The following is a 22,239-nucleotide window of genomic DNA, read 5'->3' as shown; positions in this document are numbered from 1 at the left end:
GCTGTGGGTGACGGTGTCAAAGGCCTTGCTGAAGTCCAGGCAGACCACATCCCCAGCCTGCCCCACATCCACCAGGCAGTCACCTGGGCATAGAAGGAGATCAGGTTGGAGAGGCAGGATCTGCCCTTCCTAAATCCATGCTGGCTGTCACTCCAGTGAGGGCTGGAAACCAGTTCCTCTCCCAGTGCCAAACTGGTTCAGCAACTGGAAAAAGCAGCGTCAGGTGCTGCGTCAACAGCAAATCTTGGGGGAATCTTGGAAGCTAAGGTTCCAGGGGGGCAAGAAAGGAGGCCTGGGGGTGTGAAGAGGTAGAAGTTTATTGGAATATAAACATTCAGATAACATGTAAGATAGAAAAAAACCCAACAACAACATATACAGACACTTGTTGGAAGGAGACCTTGAGGTATTTATCCACCGCCTAGGCTAGCACATTTCTTTTTTTAATTAATTTTTTTTTCTAGTCTTTTTGTTTGTTTGTTTTTATTTTTTTTTTTTACTTTTTATTTTTTTTTTAAACTCTTTAAATAGGTAAGAAAACAAATAAGCAAGGCTGCTGCAGCTGGTTGGTGACCACATCACCCCAGCCGAATCGGGTATGATGCCTTCGACATTCGGCTGTGGGAGCCCAGCAGGCGGGCAGCAGCCTTCCCCCACCCCCTCACCCCTTCCCCAGCTCACAAGCTCTGTGCCTTCCCAGCATCAACTGGGAGCTGCTGGGGAAAAAATAAAAAGAGGATGAGAGCAGGTTTGGGTTTATTTTTATGGATTTTTAAATGACTTTTTGCTTTGTTTCCCCCCCCCCCAGCTGGTAAATCTTCCCCCCCCCCTAGATGGGGAGCCTCGAGGGCTGCACAGAAGCAAGCTGGGGGAGGGCTTGGAAAAGTTTCTTATTTCTTGCTGCTCAACTGTAAATAGGGAAAAAAAAAAAGGAAAAAAAAATGGGAGAAAAAGGAAAAAAAGAAAAAAAAATAAAGAAAAAAAAGGGCAAGAAGAAAGAAAAAGAAGAAAGAAAAAACATAAAAAAGAAGAAAAAATAAAAAAGGAAAAAAGAAGAAAAATAAAAGAAAAAAAGAAAAAATAAAAGAAAAAGAAGAAAAGATAAAAGAAAAAAGGAAGAAAAAATAAAAGAAAGAAGAAAAAATAAAAGAAGAAAAAAGAAAAAATAAAAAGGAAAAAATAAAAGAAAAAAGAAAAATAAAAGAAAAAGAAAAAAATTAAAAGGAAGAAAAATAAAAAAGAAGAAAAAAGAAAAAAAGAAAAAAAGAAAAAAGAAAAAAAAGAAAAAAAAAGAAAATAAAAGAAAAAAGAAAAAAAATTAAAAAGAAAAAATAAAAAGGAAGTTAAAAAAAAGAAAAAAGAAAAAGGAAAAAAGAAAATAAAAAGAAAAAAGAAGGAAAAAAAAAGAAGAAAAAAAAGAAGACAAAAAAAAAAGACACACCCCCCCACCACAATAAAACCAAACCAAAACCACCAACAAGGGTAAAACCAAAACACCAAACAACCACCTTGGCTGGTCTGGAGTTGAAGGAGAATTTAAGCCACACTGCAAAGCAGAGCACTTCACACCAGGAACAGTCCTACCCGCAGTATCAAAACCCCTGAGTACTATACAATCGAACACGGTCGAGTGAAATGAAGCAGAGCTGGGGAGAGGCCAGAGGAGGAGGCGCCACCCCCCTCAAGTCCCTCCCTCCCCTCCTCCTCAGCCCTCTCCCCCAGCTCCTCTTGCCCTGCGCCTCTGCTGCTGGTTTCCCTAAAACCCTGTTCCCCAAAGCCTGGCAGCTCGGTAGGAGATCTGGAGCTCAGCAGCAAAACAAACCCCCAAACCAACCCCAACCCCCCCACCAACACATCGACAAACGGCCCGCGTGAAGCCGACTTGCCACAGTCTCAAAGCCAGGCTTCAAGGCCAGGGTTAACTCTTCACAGTCTGAAGGGCTGGGCCTCCTCAGCAGGCTGCTGAGCAAGGCTCAGGTTTATTGTTGCAGCTTATTTTCATCTCTCTTTTTTTTTTTTTTTTTTCTCTTTTTTTCTTTTATATTTTTTTCTTAACTGAGGTATCTGTTAAGCATCCCAAACTTGAGTCTTTTTCCCTGAATTGGATACAATCTGTTAGTCCCTGTCTAGTTCCAGTCTAGCTGTGTCAAGCTTATCAACGTTAATACTCTAGAAGTAGTGTCAAAGCTGTTCTTATTTTTTGTTGAAGCAGTTCAGTGATCTGAGTGCCTCTTTCTGTGCAAGAAAACACCAAATGTTAGCCATGGGAGACAGAAGCAAAGAAACAAAACACAACAACCACCCACCCCTTTACTAACCTCTGCTCCCCAGGACCAGAGAAGAAAAGCAGAAGGGAAAGCCAACAACAACAGAACAACCCCCAGTGCCCCCAGTCCCACTCGTTAGGAAACAGCACCACCCCAAGCCCATCCCAGGTTAAAAACCAAACCAAACAAAAGGAAACAAGAAAAGAGGGGAGGAAACCCCCCAAAAAACCCAGTCTGGATGAGGCTTTGAGTCTGGGAAATCCTCTTGGAGCCTGCAAGGGTGAAATGCCATGGAGGCCTGCAGGACCTGGCATTTCAGCCTTGCAGGGGTTGGGCCTGCAGCCCAAGAGCAGCTCCAGGGCATCTCACCCCTGCAGGCCAAGAGCAGCTCCAGGGCATCTCACCCCTGCAGCCCAAGAGCAGCTCCATGGAATTTCAGCCTTGCAGGAGTTTGTCCTACAGCTCAAGAGCAGCTCCATGGCATTTCACCCCTGCAGGGGTTTGCCCTGCAGCCCAAAAGCAGCTCCGTGGAATTTCAGCCTTGCATGGGTTTGCCCTGCAGCCTAAGAGCAGCTCCAGGGCATCTCACCCCTGCAGCCCAAGAGCAGCTCCATGGAATTTCAGCCTTGCAGTGGTTTGTCCTACAGCTCAAGAGCGGCTCCATGGCATTTCACCCCTGCAGGGGTTTGCCCTGCAGCCCAAAAGCAGCTCCATGGAATTTCACCCTTGCAGGGGTTTGGCCTGCAGCCCAAGAGCAGTTCCAGGGCATCTCACCCCTGCAGGGGTTTGCCCTGCAGTCCAAGAGTAGCTCCATGGCATTTCACCTTTGCAGGCGTCTGGCCTGCAGCCCAAGAGCAGTTCCCTGGCATTTCTTTCACCCCTGCAGCCCAAGAGCAGCTCCTGGAATTTTGCCCCTGCAGGAGTTTGCCCTGCAGCCCAAGAGCAGCTCAGCATCCCCAGGCCCAGCAGTGAAAGCAGTGCTCCAGCTGAAAGCAGCCAGAGCTGGGTCATGTTGGAGCAGCACCCATCTCAGGACATGTGCATCCTCACCTCTTTCTCCTTTTCCTTCCACGTGGTTGGGCAGAGGTCAAGCTACAGTGCAGGAACTAACACATGGAGAGCACAGAGCTTCTGGCAAGCAGAAGGTCCTGCCTGGGGGTCACACAAGCTCCCAAGGACACAGCAGCAGCCCAGCTGAGCAGTGCTGGGAGGTTACAAAGGACAACCTGAGCGTCTGAGGAAGGCTGCTGGCTGCTGGTGGGGCCTCTCCCCTTGTGTTTTTTTAAAGCCACACTTTTCAGCAGTAGAAAACCATCAGCTTCTGGGAGTAGGACATCCAGGGAGCACAGAGCCCATGCTGTGGCTAAGCAGAGGTATCAGGGCATCTCCCCCGGACCTGTGAAGGCTCTCAGAGCACCAGGCCAGGCTCAAGCTGCAGGTGACTGTGCAGGAAAGGCTTGCAGGCTGAACTTGGGCTCAGTGGTGCAGGCAGACAGGCACCAGTGCCTGGAGCCTCCTGCAGGGCTGAACGCTCCCACAGCTCTGCTCATTTCTGGACCAGGGAGAAGGTGACCATCTCATACTCCTGTGACAGACTGCAACTCACCCTCCATGCTCCAAGGAAGCTAAACCTCTGGAGTGAGAACATGGCTTTTACTTACACCATAACACATCTAATAGCTCAGGTGGTCATTACACAGAGATGAAAAAACAGAGTAACTTCTACTTTTGGCCTCTTTCAGGGGCTACTTAACATGCCTTGGACTCAGTGTAGACAGGATTAGCTGTGGCAGGGATACCAAAGTCCCAGCACAGCTGAGGAGGTGGTTGGGTGCAGCACCACAAGCCCAAGCTGTGCTTTCAGGCCACCAGAGACCACCTTGCTGGCCAGAGGCTTGGCCAAGCTGTAGTGTAAGGAGTGCTGGCCTCTGCCAGAAGCATCCTCAAGCAGCTTTGCTGAAGGGAAGCTGGGAGAGAAAAGAATGGGGCCTTTGGAGTCACCCTGGGTGTCCAACATGAAGGACAGGTCTTCTAAGCAAGCAGTCACTCTTGCTCCTCTTTTCCCACCTCTACCTGTGCCATGCACATGTCCTGGGACAGAGCTGCTCCACTTTAGCTCCTGCTTGGCCCAAGGGCTGGGTGGAAGCCACTGCTCCTTTGGCTTCAGCCTTTTCTTTTTGCTTGCTGTCTTTGGTGATAGGATTAAAATCAAAGAAAAAGAACCCAACCAAAACCCCCAACCCTCACCCCCAAACACAAGGCCTGCAGAAACCACATATAAAAAGAAACCCCCAAACAATTAACAATCCAAACCAAAAAAGAACCCCAACCCCCAAGCAATAAAGATATGCCAAGGCTTCCTGAAGAGGTCAAAACCCAACCAACCAACCCCACCCCAACAAGAAGAATATATCTGAGGTATTTCATCTGCTCAAAACAACAAACCAACCAACCTGACTGGGGCCTGGAGGATGGCAAGGACGTCACCAGGGCAGGGGGGATGATGGATGGGGCTTGCACCCTGTTCTCCAGGGCTGGGCAAAAGGCCAGGAGAAGAAAGGGGGATGAAAAAAAAAAAAGAGGGCCATCCTGAGCAGCTGCTGAGGTTATGGAGTCACTAAGTCAGCTTGGTTGGCTTCAGACACAGGAGAGCTAGGGCCAGCTTCTGCTTGCTGGAGGGTTGAGGAAGAAGGGCAAGGAAGGGCTTGGTCTCCATTTCTCTGCTTCCAAAAGGCCTCACTCAACTGAGAGCCACTTTCCTTCTGCTTGTGGACAACTTAAGGGGTCTGGGCTTCTGCAGGCTTGTCCAGATGCCAGCCTGTGTAACATTGACCACAATGCCAACAAACCCACCAAAACTCTGTTGAGACTTCCTCTATCACCACCACCTGCTTCCTCAGCTCACAGATGTGGGAAGCTTAAGACACCTCACGAGGAGGAACGGGCTCCAGGAAGCCCAAATCCACCTAACTGCCAGTGTCCTGGGGGGCAGGGGACAGAAACACCAAGCCAGCAACAAGTTCAGGCTGTCAGGGTAAATGTCAGTGGGATGAGTTCCTCAAGGGGAGAGAGAGAGATGAGGTCAAGGGCAGTTAAAACTTGGCTGAAAGCCTGAAGGCAACAGGAGGGAAGAGGCAAGCACCAGCCAGGAGAAGAAAGCAGCTGATGGAGAGGTTTGCCATGGGTCTGTGGGTCAAAGGTAGCGGTGAGGAAGTCCTTCAAGCCCTCTTGCCAAGACCTCAGAGAGGAGGAAGGAGGCTCCCAAGCCACGAGCATGTGTTCTACAGCAGGACAGAGCAAGGGTGGCCCCCAGCAGAGCCTGGAGACGAGGGAGGCAGCTCGCCAGCCACGGGAGGCCGGGGACAAGGGCAGCCCCGCTGCTGCCTCTTCGGATTGTCAACACATGGAGTTGCTTTGGGGGAAGGGTCCTTGTGGCCACTGGTTCAGATGAGAACCAAGTTCCCTGCCCCAACTCCAGCTCTTTCCACCTGCCTTGGTGACGTCTCGGCCATCTCTCAACCTGCGGCTCCAAGAGATGATCCCTGATTGAAAAACGCCAGGCGTGTCCCCCCGGCCCACCTCCCCACTCCCCTCCACGTCCCACCCCCTGACAGGAACACAGCAAACCCTGGGAGGAGGAGGAGGAACACCACCAGAAACAAATAAAAGCAAAAGGGAGGAAGAAAGGGGAGAACAAAAATCAAAGGCTGGGCAAACAGACGATGAAGACAAACTCGCTGGCATGGAAAGGTTTCAGCATCATCAGCATCATCATCATCTTGCTGTTGGCCAAGCCCAAAAGCAGGTTCCTTGAGATGAGGTAATCTGTGCGACTCCTTCCTGCCCAGAGCAGAGAGGATGAGCTGCTGGAGGCCAGTGTGGGAGACAGAAGGGCTGGGCCCATGCATCAGAGAGACCAGCTGGTGGAGGGCTCCGCGCTGGGGGTTCCCCGCGATGAGGTAGGGCTGGGAGAGCAGTGGGAGCTGCTGCTGCTGCTGCAGGAGCTTTGGGTGCTGGAGCCTGCAATGAGGTGGACCACTGGCTTCTGGGCAAAGAGAACTCCTGCAAGGCAGAGGCAGGTGGTGAAGAGGAGGCTTACTGGGTGGAGGGCAGAGCAAAGGGCGGTCTGTCTGACCCCAAGGATCTCAGCCCAACAGAAAGAGGCTCAGTGAGAGACAAGGAGGCTTGGAGACAGATCACAGAATCACCAAGGCTGGAAGAGACCTCAAAGATCACCAAGTCCAACCTGTCCACAGACCTCATGACTAAACCATGACACCAAGTGCCACATCCAATCCCCTCTTGAACACCTCCAGGGATGGGGACTCCACCACCTCCCTGGGCAGCACATCCCAATGGCTAACAACTCTCTCTGGGAAGAACTTTCTCCTCACCTCCAGCCTAAACTTCCCCTGGCACAGCTTGAGACTGTGTCCTCTTGTTCTGGTGCTGGTTGCCTGGGAGAAGAGACCAACCCCCACCTGGCTACAACCTCCCTGCAGGGAGTTGTAGAGGGCAATGAGGTCTTCCCTGAGCCTCCTCTTCTCCAGGCTAAGCAACCCCAGCTCCCTCAGCCTCTCCTCACAGGGCTGTGCTCAAGGCCTCTCCCCAGCCTTGTTGCCCTTCTCTGGACACCTTCAAGTCTCTCAATGTCCTTCTTAAACTGAGGAGCCCAGAACTGGACACAGAACTCAAGGTGTGGCCTAACCAGTGCTGAGTCCAGGGGCACAATGACTTCCGCACTCCTGCTGGCCACACTGTTCCTGATGCAGGCCAGGATGCCATTGGCCTTCTTGGCCACCTGGGCACACTGCTGGCTCATGTTCAGCTGCTGTCCACCACTACCCCCAGGTCCCTTTCTGCCAGGCTGCTCTCCAGCCACTCTGTCCCCAGCCTGTAGCTCTGCATGGGGTTGCTGTGGCCAAAGTGCAGAACCTGGCACTTGGATGTGTTCAATCTCCTGCCCTTGGCCTCTGCCCGTCTGCCCAGCCTGGCAAGGTCCCTCTGCAGAGCTCACCCACCCTCTAACAGATCAACTCCTGCCCCCAGCTTGGTGTCATCTGCTAATTTGCTGATGACTGACTCAATCCCCATCAGATCCTGGCCATCAGTGGTGACAAGGATCTGAGAAGGGATCCCACAAGACTTGTTCTGGCAGGGGGACAATGTGCTTACAGAAGGCAAATACCCCAAATGGCTTCAGCACTGCTGGAGGAGAAGCCAGCTGGCACTGCACTGGGTGGGTGCCCTGCAGGAGCGAGATGGCCTGGGCAGGGTGCAGGGGAGGACAGTTCCTGCTTCCTGGAGATGTGTTGAGGGATGGCAGAGCAAAGCCACTGCTCAGCTGGAGAAGAGGGATAACGCTCCTTCTTGCTGGCCCTTCCCTTAGGCTTCACCACCAGCAGAAGGCAAGGCTGTTCATCTTGCAATCTCTGAATTGTTTGGCTTGGAAAAGGCCTTTAAGGTCACAGAGGCCAACCATTCTCTAACTCTGCCAGGCCTGGTGCTAAACCATGGCCCTCAGCACCACATCTCTGCCTCTTGGAAACACCTCCAGGGATGGGGATTCAACCACCTCCCTGGGGAACCTGTTCCAGTGCTTGAGAACCCTTTTGGGGCAGCAGTTTCTTCTAATCTCCAACCTAAGCCACTCCTGATGTAACTTGAGGCCATTTCCTCTCATCCTCTCACTTTTTACTAGGGAGAAGAGACCAACCCCCACCTGTCTTCAGCCCTCTTTCAGGGGCTGCAGAGAACAATGATGTCTTTCCTTAGCCTCCTTTTCTCCAGAGTAAACACCCCCCAGTTCCCTCAGCTGCTCCTCACCAGCCCTGTTCTCCAGACCCTTCCCCAGCTTCATTGCCCTTCTCTGGACACACTCCAGCCCCTCAATGCCCTTGTTGGTGTGAGGGGCCCAAAACTGAACCCAGTGTTCAAGTTATGGCCTCACCAGTGCCCAGCCCAGTACAGGGACACCATCACTTCCCTGCTCCTGCTGGCCATGCTGCTCCTGACCCAGGTCAGGGTGCTGGTGGCCTTCTTGGCCAGCTGGGCACACAGGTGGCTCATCTTCATCTGGCTGTGACCAGCACCCCAGGTCCTGTTCTGCTGGGCAGTTTCCAGACAATCTGCCCCAAGCCTGGAGCTATCATGGGGTTGTTGTGACTCAAGTGCAGGGCCCAGCACTTGCCCTTGTTGAACCTCACCCCACTGGCTTCTTCCCACCCATCCAGCCTGTTCAGGTCTCTCTGCAGAGCCCTCCCTACCCTCCAGCAGACCAGCACTCCCTCCCAGCTTGCTGTCACCATCTGCAAACTTACTGAGGGTACCTCCAATCCCCTTGTGCAGCTCACTGACAAAGAGATTAAGGAGAACTGGTCCCAGCACTGAGCTCTGCTGACCACCAACCAGGAGAGAAACAGAAACCAGCTGGTACCCAGCTCACACACCAGGCAGGTTATGTCTGTTGTGCGCTGGCAAAGCCCTGGGAGGACCTCACCCTCTCCCCACCCTCTCCCCACCAGCCCCATTCTCTGGGGGCAGTTTTCTCACCAGCATAAATGGTGCCATTGATCTCCACCGACATGTTGATGCTCCCGATGCCGTTGGGGGAGACGTTCAGCGCCGCTGCCGCCGCCGACTCTGCTTTGTCTTCTTCCAGGAAGGAAAGATGCAGAGTTAGAGAGGAGCTCCCCTGTCCTCTTGCCTGGGCTGCCCAGAGGTGACCCAAGATGTACAACAGCACTCTTTGCCCAGCAAATCCCCACACCATGGCCCCTTCCAGTCTCACTATAACCTAGTGCTGGCCCCAGGCTGCACAGCTGCCCCCAGCCCCGGGATGCAGAGCTGCCCCCAGCTCCTGAGGTGTTTCAGTGCCTCAGTGTGGAGATGCCAGGCTAGGAGCCTCCTGGCTTTGCAGATCCCTGCCCAGCTCACAGACTGGGGCCAGGTGAAGTCCCCTCCAAAGGAAACACTGCCAGCACCCAAGCTGTGCTTGCAGCAGCCAGGGAGCACCCCCAGCCCTCAGCTGAGGCTTCGCAGGCTCTCCAGGAGCAAGGCTCAGCCTGCAGCAGCTCTAGTGGCCACTGGAGGAAGGGGACCAACCACAGAGCCGAGGATCCAACCCAACAGCACTCTGCTTGTGTGCTGTCTGCTGTTTGTGCTGTGCCCTCAGCCACCAGAACTTCTCTAAGCCATGATGGGCAGCTCTGGGGGCTTCCAGGGCTCAGCAGGGCTTCAGTTCTCCTGGATAATTGAAATCTCCAACCTGAGCAACCCCTAAAAAATTCTTGCCAGTGAGGGTGGTGAAACACTGGCACAGGTTGCCCAGGGAGGCTGTGGATGCCCCCTGCCAGGTTGGAGGAGGCCTTGAGCAACATGGGCTAGTGGGAGGTGTCCCTGCCCATGGCAGGGGGGATGGAACTGGATGATCTTTAAGGTCCCTTCCAACCCAAACCATTCTATGAGTGTAGGTGTGAACCTGGGCTGCAGAATCACCTCACTTTCCTCAGCTGCTCCTCCCCAGCCCTGTTCTCCACACCTTTCACTAGCTTGCTTGCCCTCCTCTGGACATGGTCCAGCACTTCGATGTCCTTGGAGTGAGTGGCCCAAAACTGAACCCAGTTCTCAAGATGTGGCCTCACCAGTACAGAGAACAGGGGCAATCTCTGCCCTGGTTCTGTTTGACACACTATTGCTGGTGGCCTTCTTGGCCACCTGGGCCACCCCCTGGCTCATCTTCAGCCAGCTGTCGACCAGCACCCCCAGGTCCTTCTACTGAGCAGCTTTCCTGCCACTTCTTTTCAAGGCTGTGCATGAAGGTGTTTGAAATCCTAGAGGGGGAGCAGTCCCCTCCCAGCTGCACCTGCAAAGGCCTCCTGTGCAGCTCAAGGTGCTGCTGCTTACCCTTGCCATTGATTTTGATCTTCATGGGGATCTGCCGCGCCATGCTGAAGAGGTTGCGCTGCAGAGCCTGCTGGACCAGCCGCTGCTCCTCCTCTGTCATCCGGGAGACCTTCTTCTCTGGAGGTTCTCCAGACTCCAATCTCTCCCTCAGCTGCTCCAGGGTGGCTGTTCTTGCTGCCACAGATGCCTGCTGGCTAGCCAAGGTCACTGGCACGGCAATACGGTTTGGCATAGACACGGTCAAGGGCACGCCGTCACCTGGGACAGGGAAGAGCCACTCAGTACCTCCCACAGAACCTCCGGCCAAGCCCAGTCCCACTCCTCCCTGCTCCACCTCACCAGTCTAGGTGGCCAAACAAGGACAAGAACCACAGAATCAAGCAGGCTGGAAAAGACCTCAGAGATCATCAAGTCTAACCTGTCACCTAATACCCAACACCTCCTGACAACTAAACCATGGCTCCAAGGGCCACATCCAATCCCCTCTTGAACACCTCCAGGCATGGGGACTCCACCACCTCCCTGGGCAGCACATCCCAAGGGCCAATTCCTCTTGCTGGGAAGAACTTTCTCCTCACCTCCAGCCTAAACTTCCCCTGGCACAGCTTGAGACTGTGTCCTCTTGTTCTGGTGCTGATTACCTGGGAGAAGAGACCAACCCCTTCCTGGCTACAACCTCCTTTCAGGTAGTTGTAGAGAGCAAGAAGGTCTCCCCTGAGCCTCCTCTTCTCCAGGCTAAGCAACCCCAGCTCCCTCAGCCTCTCCTCCCAGGGCTGTGCTCAAGGCCTCCTCCCAGCCTCGTTGCCCTTCTCCAGACTGGTGAGAGGTCTGGAGCACAAGCCCCATGTTTGAGTGCCTGCAGCCTCCCATAGAATCAGAGAATTGGTTTGGCTGGAAGAGACCTCTGAGACCAGTGTTGGTCTCTCCTGCCTAGCATCAGGTGACAGAATGAGAGGAAATGGCCTGAAATTGTGCCAGGGGAGGTTTAGGTTGGATGTTAGGAAAACGTTTCTTTGCTGTAATAGTGATCAAGGATTGGAACAGGCTGCCCAGGGAGGTGGTGGAGTCACCATCCATGCCTGGAGATGTTCATGAAACCTGTGGCCATGGCACTTTGGGCCATGGTTTGATGGCCATGATGGTGTTAGGTCAGTGTTTGTACTCGATGATCTTAGAGTTCTTTTCCAACCAAAACTGTTCCCTGTGTCTACTGTGTCCAGTTCTGGGCCTCTCAGGTTAGGAAGGAGGTTGAGTTGCTAGAAGGCGTCCAGAGAAGGGCAACAAAGCTGGGGAGGAGTCTGGAGCACAGCCCTGTGAGGAGAGGCTGAGGGAGCTGGGGTTGCTTAGCCTGGAGAAGAGGAGGCTCAGGGGAGACCTTCTTGCTCTCTCCAACTCCCTGAAGGGAGGTTGTAGCCAGCTGGGGGTTGGTCTCTTCTCTCAGGCACCCAGCCCCAGAACAAGAGGACACAGTCTCAAGCTGTGCCAGGGGAGGTTTAGGCTGGAGGTTAGGAAGAAATTCTTCATAGAGAGAGTGATTGTCCATTGGGATGTGCTGCCCAGGGAGGTGGTGGAGTCACCATCACTGGAGGTGTTTAGGAAGAGACTGGATGGGGTGCTCGGTGCCATGGTTTAGTTGATTAGGTGGTGTTGGGACTTGATGTTCTCAAAAGTCTCTTCCAACTTGGTCTATTCTATTCTACCCCATCCTATCCCATCCTATTCCATCCTATCCCATTCTATCCTATCCTACTCTATCCTATCCTACCCTATCCTATCCTTTTCTACAACATCAGAGCCCAACCATCAACCCAACACCGCCAGAACCACTAAACCCTTCCCTGCAGCACCATGGCCACAAGCTTCTTGCACACCTCCAGGGAGGGATGGTGACTCCAGCACCTCCCTGGGCAAGCCCTGGTGACACTCTTCCCCCAGCCAAGGCTTTCTGCTGCCCGGAGCAGCGGCTGCTGACCTTTCCTGACGGCCGCTGCCGCTGGAGACACCCGAGGGTTGCTGGTGCCGCTGCCTGGCGCCACGCCGATGATGGGGAAGCGGATCTTTGGGGGGGAGAGGAGGGAAGGAGGCCCCGTGGTGGTGGTGGGGGAGTAGCTGAAGAGAGAGGAGCTGTAGCTGGGCCTCCTGCCTTCCCGCCGGTTGCCGTCGATCGCAGCCTGCAGCTCGGCCGGAGAGCTGAGGGACTTCTTCTCGCACTCGTAGGCGTACAAGTACTTCATGTACCTGGAGGGGGAGCACAGCACAGGGCGGCTCGAGCAGCTTCCACACACCCACAGAAGGGAGGTTCCCTCCCAACCTCTAACAGATACCATCCAGTCCAACCCATCCCCGCCCCCAAGCGGGATCGCCCCGGGGGAGTCTGCACAGGAACGCATCCAGGTGGGTTTGGAAAGTCTGCAGGGGAGGAGACTCCACAACCTCTCCGGGCAGCCTGCTCCAGGCCCACTTCTTATCTGCACCCCCTTGAAAGCCCATCAGTTTCTGCTTCCCTCCTCAAGGAGCTGGGCTGACAGCAGCCCCTTATCAGATTTCGGCTGCTGAACCGGAGGCGGCCGACCTGGCACCCGGTGCCCTGCTCCCATCGGCCAAGGCTCCAGCCACACTGACCTCCCCCACCCCCACAGCATCAAGACTTTCCCTCTTGCACCCAGTTCAGCCACAGCCCACCTCTTCTGTTGGGCCCAGTGGCTTACAAAGCTCTTCCCGAGCTGCTCGCGCTGCCCTGCAGCTGGCGGTGGCTTCCCATACACAGAGAGCCACAGAGGCACAGAACATTCGAGGCTGGAAGGGACCTCCACAGATCATTCAGTCCACCCCCCCTGCCACAGCAGCATCAGCTAGGGTGGTCCTCACAGGAATGCATCCAGGTGGGTTTTGGAGGTCTCCAGAGAAGGAGACTCCACAACCTCTCTGGGCAGCCTGCTCCAGGGCTCTGTCACCCTCCCTGTGAAGAAGTTTCTCCTCCTGTTGAGGTGGAACCTTCTGTGTTCCAGTTTCTCAACAGAGCATGAAATTAGAGGCTACAGCAACAAGCACTACACTCAGGAAGACTTTCAGGCTGAGGTCCTCTGCAGATCTGGAAGAGTTTCAAGGCTTAGGGCCTCTGCAAGATGATCAATTAACATCAGTGCATCCCAGGAACCTCTCAGATTGGTGGTGCCCTGCTGTGTTGTCCTTCCAACAGATATCAGGGTGGTTGAAACCTCCCTTGAGCACCAGGGTTTGTGAATGTGAAGCTGCTCCTATCTGCTTCTAGAGGGCCTCATCCACCTGGTCTTCCTGGGCAGAGACACCTCCCACCAGCCCAGGTTGCTCAAGGCCTCATCCAACCTGGCCTTGAGCACCTCCAGGCAGGGGGCGTCCACAGCCTCCCTGGGCAAACTGTGCCAGTGTCTCACCACCCTCACTGGAAAGAATTTCTTCCTAATCTCCAGTTTCAGTCTCCCCTCCTCAAGCTTCAATCCACTGCCCCTCATCCTGTCACTCCAAACCCTTGTCCAAAGTCCCTCCCCAGCTCTCCTGTAGCCCCATTCAGGTACTGGAAAGCTGCTCTGAGGTCTCCCTGAAGCCTTCCCTTCTCCAGGCTGAACAGCCCCAACTCTGGCAGCCTGTCCCCGTAGAGACTAGACTAGACTAGACTAGACCAGACCAGGTTGGAAGAGACCTTTGAGATCATCCAGTCCAACCTACCACCCAACACCATGTAATCAACTAAACCATGGCACCAAGCACCCCATCCAGTCTCTTCCTAAACACCTCCAGGGATGGGGACTCCACCACCTCCCTGGGCAGCACATCCCAATGGCCAATCCTTCTTTTTGTGAAGAATTTCTTCCTAACATCCAGCCTAAACCTCCCCTGGCACAGCTTGAGACTGTGTCCTCTTGTTCTGGGGCTGCTTGCCTGCCTGGGAGAAGAGACCAACCCCCAGCTGGCTACAACCTCCCTGCAGGGAGTTAGAGCAAGAAGGTCTCCCCTGAGCCTCCTCTTCTCCAGGCTAAGCAACCCCAGCTCCCTCAGCCTCTCCTCACAGGGCTGTGCTCCAGACCCCTCCCCAGCTTTGTTGCCCTTCTTTGGACACCTTCCAGCAACTCAACATCTTTCCTAAACTGAGGAGGTGCTCCAGCCCCTCTGATCATCTTCATGACACTCTCTGGACCCCACTCTAGCAGTTTGATGTCCCTCTTACTCTGGGAGCACCAGAATGATGTCTCCTTGACTTTGCCTTCCCTTCAATCCTCACCCATGGGCTCTTTGTCACCTCTTCATCTATCCCCACGCGCAGCTCCACGGACTCCTTGAAGTAGGGGGCAACACCACTTCCCCTTCTCCCCTGCCTGTCTTTCCTGTATCCATCTAATCCTCACCCATCCCACCACGATGCCAATGACATCACAGCATCTCAGATCTGGAGTCTTTGTGTATCCTGACAGCTGCTGGGCTGGGTTTGATAAGCATTGAGCAGTCTGAGTGTGCAGCAGCTGCCAGAGAATCTCTGAGGTTACTCCACGTGTCTAGGGAAGCACATAGTCACACACTGCTACACCCACCAAGGGCAGGAAAGAACCATCCAGAATTCCTTTACAACTGAGATACCATCAAAAATGGTAAGAATGAAGGTCTTGGGACACTGAATGCCCGGAAGGAAGTTGGAGGAATTCCCCTTGTCCAGGGCAGCTTCAGCGCTTCAGCTGAGCTGTGGCACACTGTGGAGGACTGGCTAAAGGCTAAGGGACACAAAGATGAGCTGACCAAAGGTGATTTAGCAAAACACAGGACGCAGCTGGCCTAGTTAATGGTACAAGATGCAGCTGGTCCAGCTTGGTCCAGCTGATAGAGCGTGACTTGGCAAGGTATAGTGGATTTTGACCAATCATGGACAAGGACAGAGTCACCTTGAAGAGTTTTAGGAGGAATCGTGGCCAACAAAAAGAGGAACTTGTGGTTAGCTTATCAGGATGGAAAACCGCAAGAGGCAGGTTTGACATTGAACATGTAACCAATAGCATGATAAAGATTTGCATATATGAATGAGCTATCCTATATAACCTGTGTGATTTTCAATAAAGTTTGAAGCTTGCTTATCAATCACATTGATTGAGTCGTCAAGTCTTCCCGCACTGCGACAAATGGTGGCCCGTACGGGGACGATCTTTCTGCAGGCAGAACTGATTCCCTGCCATCGGGGTTTTTTTTTCCTTCCTTTCTTTTCTTTCCTCTCTTTCTTCTCCTTTTGACGGGGACATAGGCCCGTCCTGTGATCCGCCACGGAGGCGACGAGGTGAATTCCGCCACGGGGGCGATGAGCCAGTCCAGTGTGAGGATGCCGGCCCTGTTGCAGCGCAGGAGGTGATTCACCTTGGAGACACGACGTGTAAGAGGCCCCTGGGTTCAATCCCCAGCATCTCCGCCACGAAGTGATCCAGCCGAAGACGCTGCGAGAGCGACCTCAAAAGGCTGCAAGGAAATAGGTGCGCACCTAGGGTAATTATGGAGAGGCAAGCAGCGTATGGTTTATTTAAGTGCTTTTTAGAAAAGCGGCATGTACAAGGTGTAGACCTGAATAAGGATTTAATGGGGTTATTTATGTATGGGGTAGCAAAAGAGTGTTTTAAGGACCCTAATACTGTTTTTGAGGAAGGAGAGTGGCGCAAGTTAGGAGAAATATTATGGGAAGGCATGTTAGATGATGATAAGACTGCAAGGAAATTGTCAAGGCCGTGGCAAGAATGCATAAACTGTATTGAAAACTATGAGCTGGAACAGCGGATGGCTGCTGGAGTTACAGCAAACTTGTCAGGACAAGATGCAGCCCCAGTTGTATCTGAATTGCAACCAAACGACGTGTTTGAGAGGTATCGACCGATCGACCGGGGCCGCCCCCGATACCACACTGCGTTTTACCAGCCACCACCACTGCCGTCTGCACCCAGCGGGGAAAAAGCCGAGAAAAGGCAGCTCAAGTGTGTCTGATCCCGTTCATCAACATCTTCCTCTGATATCGCCAGCGAGGGCTCGGATTCGGAGGACCACAACACCGGCAGCGAGGAATTCAAACAGCGCCGACTTTGTTTTACGGCCCCTCTGAGAAACAGCGGAGCGCTTGGGGGCTCGCGGCTACGGCGTTCTTACCACCGCACCCCGCCCGCCAGCCCTGCCGGCCCCCGCGGATACCGACGGCTCCGACAAAGGCAGTGCCGACTGACGCACCACTGATACCGGCAGCACTGAACAGCAGCGGCAGCCCAGCGGCGGCCGCTTGCCCGGCCCCCACCCTTTCCCCCGCAGAGGCTTGCACTAGCGACCCCCCCCCCCCCCCCTTCCCAGTGGCTTTAGCCGCAACTCTGTTTGCACTTAAAGCAACAGTGTTAATTTTTTCCTTTTTGGTTGTAATGTTTTTCAGAGATTTGTTATTTAGAGTTTTGCTAAGTTTTTGTAGTAAGAATGATGACTGGTATGCATTTGGTACTTGTGGGTGGTTAATACATAGCCATTGTGCTAAGGTGTGAAGATTTGTTATTTAGAGTTTTGCTGGGTTGTCCTGGTGAGCGTGATGAATGGTATGCATTTAGTACTTGTGGGTAATTAATGCATGGTTATTGTACTGAGGTGTGTGTACTTAGTGATGAGTTTATCTTGTGAGATTTTTTTTTTGGTTCGAACCTTTTTGGTTTTGTTTTTTTTTTTTTTTTTGTGTTTGCCTAGGCATTTTAAAGGAGCTCCATGTAATATTGTAATAATGTTAAGGTTTGTAGTAAATAGGTATTCATTTTTTAAGGTGTTCTTTAGCTAATGTAAGGTTTTTAGATTCCTTTTTTAGACATAGACTATAAAAGAAAAATAAAGAAAAAATATAAAAAAAAAAGTGTGAACAAAAAGGGTAACAAATGCAAAGAACAAAAAATTTTAAAATGGTAAACAAAAAGGTGACAAGTGTAAAGAAAAAGTTTAAACATACAAAATATAACAAAAGTACAAAAACTCTGGATATAAAAAACATAGAAAGAAGACATCAGGAAAGTTAAAATGCACAATAATAATAAAAGGAATTAATCGAAATGCAGAAGGTTACAAAATATAATAAAAAGCAGTAATATAAATAAAAATAGAAAATAAAAAAATAAAAAATTTGAAGAATATAAGATCAAACAAAAGATTAAATATTAGATTAAAAAAAAAAGAAAAGAAAAAAAAGGGTTAAAAATAAAAAGGTGATTAGAATAACAAATTAAAATACAGATTAAAAATTATAACAACAAAATACAAATAATAATTAGGAAAGTAGACAAGAAATAAATTTTAAAAGCAAATGGCAAGTAGGCCCCCTCAAGCCTTCTTTCCTGCTACCTGTGATCATCGCAACAAACAACAGCAGAGGAGTCAAGACCATGAGGACACAGCATCTCTCATGAAGCTGAACATTGATCATTTGGGATCACAAACGTTGTTTAGAAAAATGTACCATGGTTCCACGTGAATTAGGACTGAATTTTGATTTTGTTTGTTATAAATTTTGTAGAAAATGATAAACTTTATCGTAATGAGTGTTAACAATTAACGATAATTGGTAGTTAACAGGAACCGTGGAAACAACTTATTTATAATAGTTATTGAAATAACAGAGAAGGACAGTAACAAAAATAAGAATTATAGCACTGATTGAGACACCAAACAGTAAATAAACTAACAGTTTACGTTGCCTTTGACCAATCACCTCGATGCTGTGATGTATGTTGAAGTCACGGCCATAATTATATTGGGCAACGCAATGAAGCTTTTTGTTTTTGCTGTTTGTTTGCATGTTATTTTTGACCATGTTATTGTAGCGATAGGAGTATAGTGGCAAAGTACAGGTTGTCAATGGACAAGGAGCTGGACTCGAACGTGTATTGTGTTTGGAGGTATGTTTAAAGGGCAGTAAGGTTTTGAGCAAGTGTTACAAAGTTAGAGGAAAGTGCCGGTTGAGATGTTTGAAAAACTATTATTTATTTTTTAAGGAGAACGGGGGAGAAGGAGGATACCACTGTATTGGAATGGATCTTCCCCTCCCTGTAACCAAATGTAACCAAAAATAATAATTTAACAAAAAATTGAAATTTTGGAAGGAATGTGTTGTTTTAACTTGTTGGATAATAGTGTTTTTATATATAAGCAGATCAAATGGTTGGAGGAATATAATTAGAAAATTGAGAAGAATATGAATTTTTGATACCAGGTTTTAATTGTGGTTTGGGTGTTTATTTATTTGGTTAATGTCAATTGTAAAGGAGGGTTGTGATTGGTGGGAATTGTTTTATTGACATTGTTAGTTGTGAGAATTGTTTATGTTTGTGTTGTTGTTCAGGTAAGGAAGATCACAGCCAGAAAATTGCAAAAGATGTCAACCCACTTGATGATTGGTTTTGTTCATGGTTTGGAGGTGTATCCCCGTGGATTATGTCACTTGTTAAGGAAGGTTTGTGATGGTTAGGCATTATTATACTCATATTGTTGGTTGTTAAGATTGTTTATACTTGTATTGTTACCCAAGTTAAACAGATGACTATTTTTGTTTTGTTTGTTAAAGAAAACGGGGGAATTGTGGAGGACTGGCTAAAGGCTAAGGGACACAAAGATGAGCTGACCAAAGGTGATTTAGCAAAACACAGGACGCAGCTGGCCTAGTTAATGGTACAAGATGCAGCTGGTCCAGCTTGGTCCAGCTGATAGAGCGTGACTTGGCAAGGTATAGTGGATTTTGACCAATCATGGACAAGGACAGAGTCACCTTGAAGAGTTTTAGGAGGAATCGTGGCCAACAAAAAGAGGAACTTGTGGTTAGCTTATCAGGATGGAAAACCGCAAGAGGCAGGTTTGACATTGAACATGTAACCAATAGCATGATAAAGATTTGCATATATGAATGAGCTATCCTATATAACCTGTGTGATTTTCAATAAAGTTTGAAGCTTGCTTATCAATCACATTGATTGAGTCGTCAAGTCTTCCCGCACTGCGACAGCACACAGCTTTCCAGGAAACGGCCTGTTTGCACCAACAGCTGTAGGAACAGGGAGGAACTTCCCTCCCTGGGACTCCACAGCTTCAGTAACTTCCAAGAAAGCAAGGATTGCAGGAGAGCTGGCTTCCAGAGCCCAGCTTTCCATGCTGCTGTCCCTCAAACACAGCTCTTTACAGGAGGTTTACTTTCACTGTTCTTTCTCCTCTGCTTATTCTGCCTTTTCTTTCTGGTTGCTTTTTCACAAGGTACTGCTGGTAAGCCAAACAATCCTCACAGTAAGGAGCTCCTAAATGTCACAGAATCACAGAATATTAGGGGTTTCAAGGGACCCTGAAAAATAGAATCATAGAATGGTCCAGGCTGGAAGGGACCTCCAAAGGTCATCCAGTCTGACCTGCCCGCAGTCTGCAGGGACATCCTCAACTAGAGCAGGTTGACCAGAGCCCTGTCAAGCCTCACCTTGAAGATGTCCAGGGAAGAGGCCTCAACCACCTCCCTGGGCAACCTGTTCCAGTGTTCCAACCCCCCTGCCAAGGCAGGATCACCTAGAGATGGCTTTCTGCACCTTAGGAGTGATCACAGGCAGCCAACGATCAAATTCATACTTGCTGCCTACACATCAGGAAGCCTCTCTCCCTCCTCACTCTGCCAAGGGAGGCAGAGCAAGATCCTCCTTGCACAAGGAGTTGAAGCTCTGCAGAAAGGTGCAGAGCAGAGTGAGGGCTGCAGTGGTGGGGCTGGGATTGTTCCCACCCCAGCTGGGCTTACTGGGTTCGAAGGGTGAAGGCGGCACTGGTGATGGAGGTGGGCAGGTTAAGGCCTTTGGTGATCTCTCGCCAGATCTTCTTGTTGATGATCTCCACCAGCCCTCCTTTCTCTGTCACCAGCTTGTAGAGCATGTAGAGGTCCAGGATCTGCTTTGCCATGATGGGGATCCGATTGATGGGAGTTCCTGCAGGGAAACAGCAGGGAAGGAAACTTGGGAGTCAGGGAGAAAAGGAGGCTGAGAAAACCAGTAGGTGGAGGCCAACCATCTCCTTCCTAAGAGGAAACTCAGGCAACTCTATTTGTAGCCTGTCTGCCTGGAGGCCTCTCAACTGGCAAGTAAGTGAGCCAGAGGAGTAAGGCTACCTGGCATCCCTTCTCCAGGAGAAATCCTTTCCTGTAGGCAAAAGCAATTAGCAGACCTGGAGTACTGCATCCAGTTTTGGAGCCCCTATTACAAGAGGGATCTGCAGGTGCTGGAAGGTGTCCAGAGAAGGGCCACAAGGATGAGCAGAGGGCTGGAGCACCTCTCCTGTGAGGACAGACTGAAGGAGTTGGGGCTGTTCAGTCTGGAGAAGAGAAGGCTCCGAGGTGACCTCATTGTGGCCTTCCAGTATCTGAAGGGGGCTACAAGAAGGCTGGGGAGGGACTGCTCAGGATCTCAGGTAGTGATAGGACTAGGGGGAATGGAATGAAGCTGGAGGTGGGGAGATTCAGGCTGGAGGTGAGGAGGAAGTTCTTCCCCATGAGAGTGGTGAAGCCCTGGAATGGGTTGTCCAGGGAGGTGGTTGAGGCCCCGTCCCTGGAGGTGTTTAAGCCCAGGCTGGCTGAGGCTCTGGCCAGGCTGATCTAGTGTGGGGTGTCCCTGGCCATGGCAGGGGGGTTGGAACTAGATGATCCTTGTGGTCTCTTCCAACCCTGACTGATTCTGTGATATAAACAGGAGCCTGCAGCAAAGAGCAGCTGCTGAAATAAAGAGTAGTTGGGACTGAGGAACTCAGCAGCACTGAGGAATCATTTTTTAATGAACTCTCAGGGTAATCTCAGATAAAAATCTGCCCTGCCTGTGCTCAGGAAGGACTGAGCAGCCAGGCATCTGCAGCTATGAGTGTGTGGGGATTCGACTCCCTCACTCCTCAAGGCTTGCTTGGGAACTTTGCTGTCCCCATACTGCAGCAGAAAAAGGTAGGTGACATCTGCAGGCATCTCCCTCCCCCATGTACATTTACCTCCAACCTCCCTCACAAGCACATCTGTGAAGCTCTGCTCTCACAAAGTGCTTTCATCCTCCCACTCCTTAGCTTTCCACATGCTCCCCAAACAGCAAGGGCGAGGCCATGCCTGTGGGGACCTTGGTGGCAACCACAACCCAGGTGCCAGAGCAAGTAACATGCCGGGAGAGCAACATGAAGCCCAAACCCCTTGGAGCCCCAGCCAAGCATCACAGAATGGTCTGGGTTGGAAGGGGACCTCCAAAGCTCATCCAGGCCAACCCCCTCTGCACTCAGCAGGGACATCCCCAACCAGATCAGGTTGCTCAGAGCCCTGTCCAGCCTCACCTTGAATATCTCCAGGGATGGGGCCTCAAGCACCACCCTGGGCAACCTGTTCCAGCACCCTCATGGTGCAGAACTTGTTCCTAAAGGTCCTGCTCTGTCCTCACACAGACAGAGGGAGAATCCATCCTTCCTCTTCTGTAATTCTGTGGCTTAAGAGAGGTAAGAAACAAAATCTGATTTTTTAACCTGACTGCCCTTTTAGCAGCACCTCGAAGTGACAAAGCAGGGAAGGGTTGAAAAAGGTCAAACTAATGAGGTGTAGGCAAGGAGAAGAAGAGGGGCAGGAGAATGCTGATGTGGCCAACCTTTGATTTTGCAGAGGAAACACTGTCCTGGATCAAAGAGCCATCCACCCCAGGTCAGTATCCTGCCTCCCACAACGGTCAGCTCCAGCCTTTCCAGGAAAGCCTTCCAAGTGCTGTAATGGACAATTATGGAATTCCCAACCCACAGGGGAGGCTTCTGCCACTGCTCATCAGCCAACCACTCAGCTAATGCCCTGAAGCAGAGCAGTTTATGGCCCTTATAAATGGGGTTTATTCTGCTGACTGAAAAGGAGTTGGGCTGGGCTCCGCAGATGTCCTCATTACACATCTAAGCGTAATTTTCCCTCCCCAACCCTCTTCTCTCTGTTTTTTGTAGCCTGTTATGCATTAGCTCATGGTAGCAATCCCCTCCAAGATTAATGAGATGCTGGATGGGGAAAAAAACAGTCAAACTTTTTCAC

At 51.0% G+C, this 22,239-nt stretch overlaps 1 protein-coding gene across 1 annotated transcript in view; it reads right to left on the bottom strand.

Annotated features, from left to right (window-relative positions):
* Window positions 1-6,174: 6,174 nt before the first annotated feature.
* Window positions 6,175-22,239, bottom strand: part of ARID3B (AT-rich interaction domain 3B) — a 51,596-nt gene continuing 35,531 nt past the window's right edge. The window contains exons 4-8 of the mRNA XM_009911606.2: window positions 19,957-20,140; window positions 12,145-12,410; window positions 10,173-10,430; window positions 8,820-8,921; window positions 6,175-6,329 (exon numbers count right to left, since the gene is read on the bottom strand). Coding sequence (XP_009909908.2) covers window positions 6,175-6,329; window positions 8,820-8,921; window positions 10,173-10,430; window positions 12,145-12,410; window positions 19,957-20,140 — 965 coding nt within the window. The remainder of the gene's footprint in view (window positions 6,330-8,819; window positions 8,922-10,172; window positions 10,431-12,144; window positions 12,411-19,956; window positions 20,141-22,239) is intronic.

The sequence above is a fragment of the Dryobates pubescens genome, chromosome 17, assembly GCF_014839835.1.
Source record: "Dryobates pubescens isolate bDryPub1 chromosome 17, bDryPub1.pri, whole genome shotgun sequence".
Taxonomy (NCBI): domain Eukaryota; kingdom Metazoa; phylum Chordata; class Aves; order Piciformes; family Picidae; genus Dryobates; species Dryobates pubescens.
This window is presented reverse-complemented; position numbering and strand designations above follow the sequence as displayed.